General features: G+C 42.5%; 2 protein-coding genes across 6 annotated transcripts in view; one reads left to right on the plus strand and one right to left on the minus strand.

Moving 5' to 3' along the window:
• Positions 1 to 9,830, minus strand: part of SPATA6L (spermatogenesis associated 6 like) — a 63,925-nt gene extending 54,095 nt beyond the window's left edge. For 3 of the 5 annotated variants that reach the window (XR_006654694.3, XR_006654695.2, XM_045191000.3), the window contains exons 1-3: positions 9,589 to 9,749; positions 5,327 to 5,464; positions 2,252 to 2,300 (exon numbers count right to left, since the gene is read on the minus strand). Coding sequence is in view for 3 of the 5 variants with exons in the window: in XM_045191000.3 (XP_045046935.2) it covers positions 2,252 to 2,300; positions 5,327 to 5,464; positions 9,589 to 9,627 (226 nt within the window). In the remaining 2 variants the exon portion in view is untranslated. Of the gene's footprint in view, positions 1 to 2,251; positions 2,301 to 5,326; positions 5,465 to 9,588; positions 9,750 to 9,811 lie in introns of those variants that run through there. The other 2 variants (XM_045190994.3, XM_045190999.3) reach the window with 2 other exon arrangements.
• Positions 5,720 to 7,083, plus strand: PLPP6 (phospholipid phosphatase 6). Its single transcript, XM_053924298.1, has one exon. It carries the CDS (start codon positions 5,796 to 5,798, stop codon positions 6,687 to 6,689), a length of 894 nt encoding a protein of 297 aa, XP_053780273.1. The 5' UTR covers positions 5,720 to 5,795; the 3' UTR covers positions 6,690 to 7,083.
• Positions 9,831 to 13,496: the final 3,666 nt, after the last annotated feature.

Consider the following 13,496-nt stretch of genomic DNA (forward strand, 5'->3'; position numbering starts at 1 on the left):
TTACATGTCAAAAAAACTGGAAAAAGACAGTGAAAAGTAAAATTCTCTCTGTAAACTAATGAAAAACATATGAATGCACGAAAACAGAATTCTAAATGCCAAAAATACTTAAAAGCCAAGACGGCCCATAATTTAGGTTTTCCAAGTGGGAGGAGGGAATATATTCTTACCAACCACCACCCCAACAGCAATTTTAAACACTTAATTTGTCTTGGACTCTAAATTCCTTACAGTCAATTAATTCTCACCACCTCCCATGTTCAGAGATTAGAAGGTGTAACACTGCTAAGATGGCAATATTCCCCAAACTGATCCGCATACTGATAGGACAGCCAGCACCCTAGCTGGCTGGCTTCTTCGCAGAAACTGACAAACTGATCCTAAAGTGGAAAACCATGGAAACCCAAAGAGCAAAAACAATCTTGAAAAAGAACTAAATTTCAGGATTCATACTTCCTGATTTCAAAACTCACTACAAAGCTACAATGATCAAGAATGTGTGGTAGAAGCCCTGGCTGGCGTGGCTCAGTGGATTGATTGCGCACAGGCCTGCAAACCAAAGGGATGCAGGTTTGATTTCCAGACGAGGGTAAATGCCTGAGTTGCAGGACAGGTCCCCACTGGGGGGCGTTTGAGGGGCAACCACAAGTTGATGTTTCCCTCTCTCTTTCTCCCTCCCTTACTCTATGTCTAAAAATAAATAAAATCTTAAAAAAAAAAGAAGAATATGTGGTATTGGCATAAAGAAAGGAATATGGGTCAACGAGATAGAATTGAGGGCCCCAAAATAAACCCTCACATTTATAGTCATTTGTTTTTAACAAAGGTTGAAATTCAACAAAGGACTATTCAATGGGTGAAAAAATACTCAGTACTCTGATCAATAAATAGTGCTGAGACAACTGGATATCCAGATGCAAAAAAATAAGGTTGGGCCCCTACCTCATGCAATTTACAAAAATCAACTCAATATGTATCATAGACCTAAATTAACACCTAAAACTATAAAACTCTTAGAAGAAATACAGACTAAATCTTTGTGATTTGACCTAGACAATGGTTTCTTAGTTATAACATTAAAAGCTCAAGTAACAGAAGAAAAATAGATACAATAGAATTCATCAAAATTAAAAACTTTTGTGTTTCAAAGAACACCATTAAGAAAGTGAAAAGAATGGGGAAAAATATTTGTCAGTCATACATGTGACATGGGATTTGTATCTATACTATATAAAGAACTTGCAAATCAATAATAAAAAGACAAATACACAATTAAAATATAGGCAAAGGATCTGAATACACATTTCTCCAAATAAGAGACACAAATCACCAGAAAGCAAAAGAAAAAACGCTTCACATCATTAGTTATCAGGGAAGCACAAATCAAAACCACAGTGTGATTCCATTTCATACTGCAAAGATGGCTACCAATCAAAAGTACAGATAATAACAAATGTCGGCCAGGACGTGAAGAAATGGAACCCTCATGCATTGCTGGTGGAATGTAAAATGATACAGCCGTCTGGTAAACAGTCTGGAAGTTCCTCAAAAGATTAAACAGTGTGACCCTGTGACCCAGGAATTCCATTTCTAGGTATGTACCCAAGAGAAATGAAAACATACCTCCAGAAACCAACTTGTACACAAATATTCAGAGTAGCATTATTCATTATATCCCCAAAATGAAAACAACCCAAATGTCCACTAACTGATGAATGGATAAACGATACATGACATATCCACACAATGGAACATTATTTGGCCATAAAAAGAAGTGAAGTACTGACACCTACTATCTCGAAAACACCAAGCTAAATAAAAGAAACCAGTCACAAAGGATCACATATTGTATAATTCCATTTATGTGAAACATCCAGACCAAGCAAATCTAGAGATGGAAGGATTAGTTAGTAGTTGCCTAGGGCTGGGAGAGAGGAGGAAGAATGGGTATAGGGTTTCTTTCTGTAGTAATGAACATGTCCTAAAATTGATATGGTGATGGCTATACAACCCTGCGAATATACAAAAACCATTTAATTGTAAAAAATAAACAAACAGATTTTTATTTTCTAGTATATTCTATCTATATCTAGGAAAGTGTAATCGAATCAAAAACATGATTCAATTTTTACAGACTCTCTTTAATATAAATATAGACATGTAAGTATCACCACTTAAAAAATAGTAGAATTTTATATCTGTGAATTACAGACACACAACAGTCTCCCCACCCCCTCCATCTCGTACCTACTTTCTAAAATGTCTGCTACAGCTCCGGGATCTATCGCATTTTCGAATAACTGCAGAAAAAAATGAGGAAAATAAATTTTCAAAGCTTTCTTAATATATACTTATATAGAAATTACAGATTACATTCTTCCAAATAAATAACAAATATCAAATCCAACCATATCACATTTAAGGACTCAACAGAAATATCTTTAACAGATATGTGGTTAAAAGTTCAACAACTGAGTGTAAAATAAATGAATGAGAATTAGCAAAACAATACCAAATGCAAGGAAAATCTAAGCTGAATCTACCACATCCTCAAAATGTCATCAACTTGACGTAGCCCTACTGTTTATTGCTAAAAGCACAAGTGGCATCAACTGCAAAGAGCCTTGAGTATCATGCCCTGGCCAGATAGCTCAGTTGGTTAGAACGCTGTCACAATACATCAAGGTTGCAGGTTTGATCCCTGGTCAGAGCACATACAAGAATCAAGAACCAACCAATGAATGCATAAATAAGTGGAACTACAAATTAATGTTTCTCTTTCTCTCTCTCACTCTCCCTTGCTCTCTCCCTCCCCCTTCTTCTCTCTCTAAATAGCAATAAATAATTTTTTTAAAGATTCTTGAGTACCTAAAAAAAACACATTCTGGAGTGGTAGAAGGAAAATGGAGACAACTATACTTGAAAAACAATTAAAAAATGTGAAAAAAAAGAAAAAAAAACATTCTGAATACCACAGATATTCATGAAATGTTAACTGAATGAATGACTTTTCTTGCCAAGTCATTGGTTGTGTTAAAAAGAAACCTAAATAAAAATTCTATCTATGTGTAACACACACAAAAAAGCTAAGTGCTAGTAGCCACACTCTCACAAAGTTAAATAACTAGAGAGAGGGAGAGATTCATTAAGTGTATCATGAAGCCCAAGAAAACCACTATGATACATGTCTAGCCATTGCCAAATCTGCATATTTTGTCCTTGAGATAAAAAGGGCCTGGAATAGGACTGAAATAAAAGGCACACCACATCACTTTCCCTGAACTCTAGAACCCTGTGAAAATAAACCAAAATGTTTTCAGCAGAGTTTGATTTCGGGCACTAAAGTTCTGATTTAAATAGTGTTTAAACTTAAAGCATGGTTAAAATCTGTTCTTAATCCAAAGTCAGGTCTATTTTAACTACAAAAATGTGGCTGTCCCTGTTTTTTGTCTTACTGGCTTGGATTTACCAAGCAAATGTGGGTGAGTTTTTTTTCCTAATGTATTTCAGTAACTACACTTCTTTCACTTCATCCATATCTAAGTATCTTCTCAAGTACAATCCCAGGGAGTAAATGACCAACATGAACTGCTCAAACACAATGCCTCATACATTCTTTAGGAGTAACTTCTTGTTTATCCAAATGCTTTAGAACATTCCATTCTGAATTACACAGAAGGTACAAGGAGAAAAGGTTTTTGCTACTTGTTGCCAGTATTTGCATTATGGAGTGGAACAGATACAACAAATACTTGCAGCAAGAGAATGGAACAGATACCACCAAAGCTGGGGCAAATGGGAAGCTGGAATACAAACCCAAACAGTTCACACAAGAGGGCAATTTTCAAAATTTAAAATAAAGCATTTAAAATAAATAAATAAGCCCTGGCTGGTGGCTCACTGGACTGAGCAGCAGCCTGTGAATCGAAAGGTCACTGGTCTGAACCAGTCAGGACACATGCCTGGGTTGCAGGCCAGGGCCCTGGTTGGGGCCATGTGAGAGGCAACAGATCAATGTTTCTCTCCCTCTGTTTCTCCCTTCCTTCCCCTCTCTCTAAAAAAATAAAACAAAGCATTTATGTAATTGCATTTTTTGAAGTGAGAAGCCCATGTATCGTTAGACTAGTAATCTCAGATGCGCAGCTTTGCAACAGAGAAGTGGCGGCATCAGGAATGGGACTCTGAGGCTCACTCTTCTCTTCTCCAAGTCAAGGAGGTTGGACTAGGTGACTTCCAAGGTCATTTACAAATTTATCATTCTGTGCTATGATTTTGTATTCTTGGGCTTCTTATAAAAAAGATTTTTTAAGGCTTATTCTATAGAAGCAAACTTACAATTGATAAAAATAAGGACATTCTTGGGGGGAAAACAGAGCGGATTTCCACCACTAACATCACATCTAAATGGCAGAGTAGGCTCCTTTGGATTCTAACTGTACGTTCCCAGGTAATGTTCATTTGTTCCTCTTCTCTCTCACCCAACCAGTTTGGAAGACTTCATTTAAATTAACCCTGTAGTTTTTAAAAATACTACATAGGGCTCCAGCCCTGTAGACAATCCATCCTCATCTCCTCTGCCATTCTCAGGTCAAAGTGGGCCATTTTCTGGCACCTCCACCCGCACCTTTAAGAAGGATAGACTCTCCCTATATCCTTCTCATACTCATCCACTATCCCAAAGAACGGCCTCAGTGAGACTGTTCGGGGCAAAATCACCAGACACATCACAGTTCAAGGAATCAAATTGATTCTATCTCCGAATCCAAAAACAAACAAACAAACAAGCAAATTCAAAGGATTGTGATTGTGTGGTAATACAGTTAATATTTTATAGTGGGAAGATTAGGTCATATCTGGTGTATATGACTTAAGAAAACTCAGTAAGTCTGAGACTTCTTGTTTTGTTATAGGATTTCAGATACAGAATTTAACTAATTTGGTTATAGTCCTCATGATTTTTTTTTTGTCCAAAAACATTTGTTTCTAAGGTCTGCTAGTTTATTGACTATCCCTGTCGTAAATGTAATGCAACCGCCTCTAACATCTGCTCCATCTGCTCCAGTTAGAACGTGCCACGGGAATTCCCAGAACAGAAAACGTCATCACCGGGGGTTTAGCACCAGGTCGACCTGGCTCAGACCTGGCCTACAAAACCAAGTCTTCCAACTACGATTCTACACAGCGCTGGGGTGCCTTCAAGCAATTTGTTAAAAGAAGGTTTACAAAATAACTTTATAAGAATTGTGTTCTTTATAAGAACCACTAAATGATATTAAGAGAGCAAAATTTCAATTTCTCTATTTAGCAGTGAGAAAGTCAAGATCACCTTTTTAAATCTCATTCTCTGCTGAATCATAATAGGAAACACCGAGGGAAAGCAGTCGGTCTCCAGGTACTGATTCAGGAGGTAAACCCCAAGGTACACGTCTTGCTTGTCGGGCAGGAACACCCCTGGGCAAGAAATCTTAAAAACAAGGGGGGGGGGGGGGGGGGATACAGGGCAGGTTTTTGTTTTGTTTTTAAACGGGATCTACTTGTCCTGACCAACCAGACAATGTCAAATTTCCTCCACTACCGCAGCCCCTCACAGAAACTTCCCGTAACACCCTTCCCTCTCCTCTCCATCAAATTGGAATTCCAATCTCAACCCAGGTCTCCGCCAGGTGTCACAATCGCCGTCTCGCCGTCTCCTCGGCCCGCCCCTCCGGGATGGCCGTGCGGAAGCGGAAGAGGCTGCAGGGCCGGGAGCCTGTCTGTAGGCCCGCGGGGTCCTGGGCTCCGGGCTGCCCGTCTCCATGCCGAGCCCCCGGAGGAATGTCGAGGGACGTCCGCTGGGCGCCTCTGCCTCGACCAGCGGCGGGGGCCCTGGAAGCCCGGCCCATGGCGGCGGTGGAGGTAGCAGCAGCAGCAGCAGGTTCGAATTCCAGTCCCTGCTCGGCGGTCGTGCCTCGGGTGCGGACCCCACCTGCGCCCGGCTCCGCCTGTCCGAGAGCCCCGTGCACCGCCGCGGCTCCTTCCCGCTGGCAGGAGCCGGCCCCTCGCAGGCGCCACCGCCCCCCTTGCCTGAGGAGGACCGCATGGACCTGAACCCGTCCTTCCTGGGCATCGCCCTGCGCTCTTTGCTGGCCATCGACCTGTGGCTGTCCAAGAAGCTGGGGGTGTGCGCCGGGGAGAGTTCCTCCTGGGGCAGCGTGCGGCCCCTCATGAAGCTGCTGGAGATCTCCGGGCACGGCATCCCCTGGCTGCTGGGCACCCTCTACTGCCTGTCCAGGAGCGACAGCTGGGCCGGGCGCGAGGTGCTGATGAACCTGCTCTTCGCCCTGCTTTTGGACCTGCTGCTGGTGGCCCTGCTCAAAGGGTTGGTCCGCAGGCGTCGCCCAGCCCACAACCAGATGGACATGTTTGTCACCCTGTCGGTGGACAAGTACTCCTTCCCCTCGGGCCATGCCACCAGGGCCGCCCTGGTGTCGAGATTCATCTTGAACCACCTGGTGCTGGCCATTCCACTGAGGGTGCTGGTGGTACTGTGGGCCTTCATCTTGGGCCTCTCCAGGGTCTTGCTGGGGCGACACAATGTCACCGATGTGGCTTTTGGCTTTTTAATGGGCTACATGCAGTATAGCATCGTGGACTATTGCTGGCTCTCACCGCACAATGCTCCGTTGCTCTTCGCACTTTGGAACCAATAGTGACACCATCTCATTCATATGGCACCAGGAAATCTAAAGGTTTCCACGTTAGATCATGCCATCATGCTGACAGAAATCAGCAGCCATCCCGTTTGTCCCTCTTAGGACATTTCAGGCTTCTTTTGAGATTTCAGGTGTCCTACCATCTTGATGGGTTGCTGGGCTGGAGCACATGCTGGCCATCACTGATCACAGCCGTATTACAGAAAGAAAAAAATCCCTCTATCATACATTCAACAATTGTTTATATCTCCAGGAAAACTGCAAAGAAACCAAGCTGGGGTGATTATTAATGTTGCTGTTTTCTAAAAGTTGACATCAGAAAAATTGTGTTTTGTAGTGATCCTATACATCAATCAACATATCACTTGTAAATTAAACTTTGAAAAAGAAACCTGATCTTCATTCTGTAAATATACATGCAGATAAGCTACATACTAATCCTAGTTCTTAGTTATTTAAGAGCCTAAGACATAGGTTTTTCTAGTTGATTCCCTGAAGATCTATTGCCATAGCTGGGGAGATTTCCTTAATCCTGATTCTTGGTAAGCTTTTTGAGGTCATGTCTCTTCCATCTTTGCAGACTGGGTAGTGAGAACAGAGATTACAGTATCTTTCCTTTCCCTCTAACTCCTCAAAAGATCTTTAAATTTATATTTATTTCCCACTACTCTAATGTCTTTTAGCATTCAGAGAATAAGCCAAGAACTTACTTGAAGAAGAAACACTTAAATATGGGCATGTCTATAATCCCCCCCAAAAAGGGCAGGATAGGACAACGGCCTCATGAAGGACAGCTAAGCTGCGAAGGTGGTCGGAGGAACTGAGAGGTTGGGAGTAGGCTAACCACATACTATGCCAATGGACCAGTATGGCAAGAGATGCCTGTCACCTCTACTGAACAAAGAAAAATGCTCCTCTACTGAGATAATAAAATGGGAAAATAATGTGATTCTTTGCAGTGCAAAAACATAAGCTTTTTCATATATACCACAAGGATGAGCTTGTGTGTTACAGTTTTTCATATGGAATTCTGGTTCCCTGTATACAGCACACATTAGGTAGCAGCGTTTAATTTGAAATTCATCAGGGGAGCTGGCTGCTATGCCAGGCACAAGGTACAACTAACTCCTAAGGACCATTTACATGGACCTTTACATTTAAAGCAGTTTATCTGTGGTGCCTCCCCAAATCAAAAGACCAAAGACCACAAAATGCAGGGTGGACTCTGCTCATTACTCTTAGATCAGGAAAGAATAATGAAAGGGTATATGCTTTAAATGTTGCTCTTCCTGAAAATGAGAACTTCTAGGTTACCTATGGAACTGGAGTCTTCAGATAATTTTAATGACTAGTTATTTTGAGATTCATAAATAGAATGGATTGTGGCCTTTGACCTTCATATAGAGGTGTGCATAGGAATCTGGAGCATGGCTGTGACAAGTGGGCTCTGACTGGGTGGAAACATAAACTTTCTGAGTGTAAGAGGCCCATTGAAAGAGGGACAGCTACTCTTCAACGTAAAATCATTTGCATTCCCACAACCTCCTCAATACAGGCTACCTCTTCACTTGCTGAATGAAACTGAAACTGAGTGGTTTGCTTTGTCGTCTCATCTGAGAGAGATCCTTTATTTTAACGGCAGAAATATTCAGCCTAGATATTTGGAAGCATGACATTTCCTCCGGTGGAGTCCACAAGTCTGAATATTAGGGGCTCAAAATTAGGCTTACTTTCTGGTTCCTGTTCATACGTCTGGAATTCCCTGTCTTAGATACTGGGGCCTAGTTTGCTGGCTTTTAAGCACAGATCAATTCACCCTGTTTTTGGAGCATACTAAATACTGTAGGGTAGAAAACTGATTTCACTATTAATTAATTGTATACTGAGTAATGCTTTTTAAAAATCAAAATAAAATTAACCAATAATGTTGAATGAAATGGGGTGAAAACTTGTTTAATTTTTGCCTTGATGGGAGGGAGGCTGATTTATCACTCAGCTTCTCAAGAATTCCTTCACCTTACTGCACACTTTGAGAGCTCGCAATTGACAGAGCAGTTACTATAGCCTGGTCTTATTTGCTGACAAATCCGGGAAATCCTGTTCTTTATTTCGTAGCTGCATGTATGATGAAACCACAGCATTTGTCACTTGTGTAGACACTAACCAGATGTTCCACAGCTATAACCCATTCGGTATTTGTGCTTGTAATCATGGCCAGGACAGAAGCCCCTACAGTTTGGAGGCAAAGCTGCCCGACGGTCTGTCACTAGAGGTGGAAGGACTGTAAAATTGAAACTGAAATAAGATGAATGACCAACCCCAAATAAGGACAATGGAGTCACTCTGCCACAGCATCTCACTTAAGCAAGATTCAGTGGATAATTATAAAACAGTTGTTGGTTGATTTCCCTTTTGGAATTAGCAAGCCAGAGCTACCTCTAAGGGAAATAGCTTAGAAATATTTGATTGGTTCGTGGAGGTGCGCAATTACCAGGAAGTGATGAAGCTTTTTGAAATAAAATTCCAACCTGGTTATTTAAAGAAGAATGTCTTAAAAAAAAAAACTTTCATAAATTTTTATCCTGGAAAAGAAAATCCTTCTTGGACTTAATGTGGGGTTATTTTAAAAGAACAGAAAAATTCAGGATAAAGCTAATAAACAAGTTGGCTTTAATGAGGAAAAAGTAGGAAGAAGTTGAGCTGAATTAAAGGTTAGGAAGTCAGGGGAGACAAGTGTAGAGAATCTTAGGGACAGATGTACGATTTGTTCCAAAAGATAACGGTGTCTGTGTGGTGAGGTGGGAGAGGGTGGTGAAAACGACGTGGGGCCATTTAAGAACCTGGGGAAAGAGTCTGATTTGGGGTCAAGGAGGGGAGGTTCGTCGATCTCTCTTACCGCCCGGATCTGCAGCTCCACCACCACCTCCATAGGCATCGTTCCCTGTGTGGGCGAAAGGACCGGAATGAAAAGATCCTTTTGTGCTGAGCCTTGGACCGATTTTTCTTACTTTACATCAATCCCGGGGGCAAATGTTTCAAGTTTCTTCCCCAGCCCCAACCCCCTCCTCCCCCCATCTGTTCCCCTGTGCCCAGGTCCCTCCCACCCGGACAGGCCTCACAAGTGGAGCTGGAGCTAAAGCTTCCAGAAGACGGAAGCTTCGCGTTGCCATGGACACTCAAACGCGCAACCTTCCACCCAATAACGCGAGCGAGGTCTACGGCGCAGGCGTGCAGGTCCCCAGTGCTCCGCTGGGAAAACGCAGTCCCCTCGGCCTTCCGGGCTAGCGGGAGAGGACCCGGTACAGAGGTGGTAGCCAGATCGCGAGATGCTAAGGGCCCTAGTTCCTTTACACCAGATGTTTACAATGCCCATGTAAAAACAGAATGTGATGATAGATGGCTCCATTACAATTGAAGTGCTACCAATTTTTAGTAGCTGTACATTCCCCGCCCCGCCCCCCCCCCCCACACACACCCGCAAGCCTTGGAATTTCTGTAACAATTGCAATTAATGTAATCAACTGTCCCTAAAGGTACTACTCTCCTCCTTATGAAATGTTATGCCCTCATATTTGGTTTGGAAACTATAGCCGTTGTCAATAAGAAATTAAACATGTGCTATTTAAAAATAGAAGGGTAATTCTTAAAGAGGCTCAAAAGTTAGGTATCCCACTTAAGCCACGGTAGAAATTGTCAGTCTCTCTTTTGGGAGTTTAGTTAACCTAAGACAAGCAATGAATTACATTATCTCCCAATGGGTAGTTACCAAAAAGGCAACCCTGGCTGTAGCTGCCAAAGCCAGGGTCACACTGCAGAAACTGCCAGAGGTGGCAGGTAGGGCAAGAGTTCTTAACGGGTAGGGGAAAAAATGGCTTTTTCTTTTTCCCCATTCACTGTATTTAACATATAAAAGTTTAGGAGGGGAGGAGGGAGTGGCTGTTTCTATCCAATCAGAAAAATCTGGTAGGGCCAATGCTGACAAATATAAAAATATTTTGATGAGTCATTTATTACTAATATTTTGTATTGGAGATTTATGCAATTGCAAAATGCAAGTGAAGAAAGATGTCCTGAGACAAAAATTAAGTATTCATTTCGTAGTTGTGTAACGGGGTGCAGCCAAGAGGGGGGCCCCAAATAGGGATTTGTAATGGGGTCCAGAACTCAAGGTGTCCAGGAAATATTAGAAAAATATATGTAAGATGTCCTTACCCCCACAAGCCTGAGCTGGGGGAAGGGACACATGGAGCAGGGCCGTTCAGACCTGTTTTGTACAGCAACAGCTGTGCAGCTAACCTCTGGCATGGTCATTTAACAATATATCTATAACCTTTAACTGGTTTCATAGACACGTTAAATAGCTGTGGCCATGCTTTGAGCCAGGGAGCTGGGAGTGACTTCCACCCAAGGGAAGCAACTCCCCCTGGTTACAGCACCTGTGTGAGAGCTTGGAGAAGATTGGCTCCATGCCATGGGCCACACCTGCTCAGACTTACTATGGCAGCCCAGTAAAGCTGGAAGAATAAGGCAATGCTGTCAGGTGTAACTGATTGTAGGAGGAGTCAGAAATGGGGCTGCAGAGGAAGACTGGCTCTGGGATTTAAACCCAGGCTTGGCAGCCATACCTGAGAGAGGACTATGCGGCTTTGGTGGAGAAGAGAGGATCACACAGCTTTGGTGGAGAAGGGAGAGAGGACCACATAGTTTTGGGGGGAGAAGGGAGAGAGGACCCCGAGACTTTGGCAGAGAAGGGGGAGAGAACCATGCTGCTTTGGCAGAGTGGGAACCCTGTGGCTGCAACACAGCTGATGGTGCCGGGAGCCTGAATCACGGACTTCTTCTTTTCCTGAGATACGGTACCCCAGACTGGGCAGAGGGAGAAGGAAGGACTGTGTGTTTGTGGGTATTCTAAAGGACTTTGGTATTTTAATGAAGACATTAAGTCATTACTCTAAATCTGTATAACTTTTAAATAAATAATTCCTTTCCTTTCACCAATCTCTGGCATTGAGAGACGTCTTTCCTCTGGTGGCGGGCAAAGCGAACCTAGCAGGTGGGGAGGGACCCCCAGAGAGAAATGGCGGGTCCTTTTGGTAATTGTATATGGTTCACCACCTGCCCCCCAGGTCTGTTCTGTAACAGTTGGAGGTCTTTTCCCTGGAAGGGATAAACAATACGATGAAGGAGGAAATACTGTGTCCTTATCCTTGGTTCTCTGTCTGTCTATGAAGGGGTACACAGTGGGTGCTTGGCTCCCTACACTATCCAGAGCACTGACGTGTCAGCTCATAACAGCTTGCTGGCACCCAGACTAGTACAATGATATATGGAAATAGACCTGTGCTGACTCTCACAAGTGAGTCACCACCAACACCAAAGCAAGACATCAAGGAGAGTGACAGTCAAAACGATGAATAAGTAAGTGGTCAGAGACATAATGGGAGAAACCAATCTTTACTGAGAACCTGCAAAGTGCTAGGCATATTGCAATGCTAATTCATTTTATCCCCACAATAACTCTTTGAGGATGCTGTTATTATACCTATTTTACAGAGACAGAATCTGTAGGATAAGCCAGAAAACCTTTTGCCCAAGGCCACTCAGCTAAAGGGAAACTGCCAGGCTTGAATCCAAGCGCACTCTGCCGTATTTCTGACCCTATAACAGACATCCCAGGGATGCCATGTCCCACGCTATGCTCTTCCTAGATTTACCTCTCCTGGATATAACTGGACTCTCCTTGCTTTGCTCCTAGGACATTCCCTCCAACTCTTTGGTCCTTCTTTCTCTGTCTCTGTCCATCCTCCTCTACCTGCCTAAGCAATGTTTCTAGGCCCTTTTCTTTCCTCACAATACCCTTTATCTAGGGTGTCATCCACTGTACGTGTGGATTAGCATAGGTACAGATTTACATATCCCACCCACACCACTCTCCCTGACAAGGTGGAATCTCACGATTAAAAATACACACACACACACACACACAAACATAATTAAATGTAAATTACCTAAAACTAAATTCAATTTAAAGTTTACTCACATTAGCCATATTTAAAGTGTTCATTCAGTAGTTACATGTTACAAATGAAACTAACCAAAATTTTTAAATAAAGTTTTTTAAAAAATAGCTACATGTGGCTAGTGGCTACTGTATTGGATAGTGCAAGTAGGTAATTCCATCATCACAGAAACTTCTACTGAGCAGTGCTGCTCTACAGCTAGCTTCACTTAAAGGAAATCTAGGGAATAGGAAAACATGGTAATGATACCTCAAGGAAGCAAACGCATGGAGAATGTGAGACATTTTATGGGACAACTGACCCACTTAGTCTGCAACAAGTCAATAACATTGAAAAACAAAGGAAGCAGGGGAGGGGAAATGCTCCAGATGAAAAGATACCTAAAGGACCTGACAATCAAATGTAGTATGTTGACTTTGTTGGAACCCTGATTCAAACAAGCCAACTTAAATAGAATATTTGAGAGCATCAGGGAAATTTGATTATGGTTTGTGTATTAGATTATACCAAGCAATTAATTTTTTTAAGTTTACATTTCAACTAGCCTGTGATGGGGTCCAAGCATCAGTAGATTTTTTTTTTATCCTCACCTGAGGACATGCTTATTGATTTTAGAGAGGGGGAGGGGGAGAGGGAGAGAAACATCAAAGTGAGAGAGAAACATCAATCAGTTGCCTTTCCTAAGTGCCCCAACTACAGACCGAACCTTCAACCTAAGCATGTGCCCTGAGTGGGAATTGAACCTGTGACATTTTGGTCTGTGGGACGATGCTCTAACCAACTT

The sequence above is a fragment of the Desmodus rotundus genome, chromosome 1, assembly GCF_022682495.2.
Source record: "Desmodus rotundus isolate HL8 chromosome 1, HLdesRot8A.1, whole genome shotgun sequence".
NCBI classification, from domain to species: Eukaryota; Metazoa; Chordata; class Mammalia; order Chiroptera; family Phyllostomidae; genus Desmodus; species Desmodus rotundus.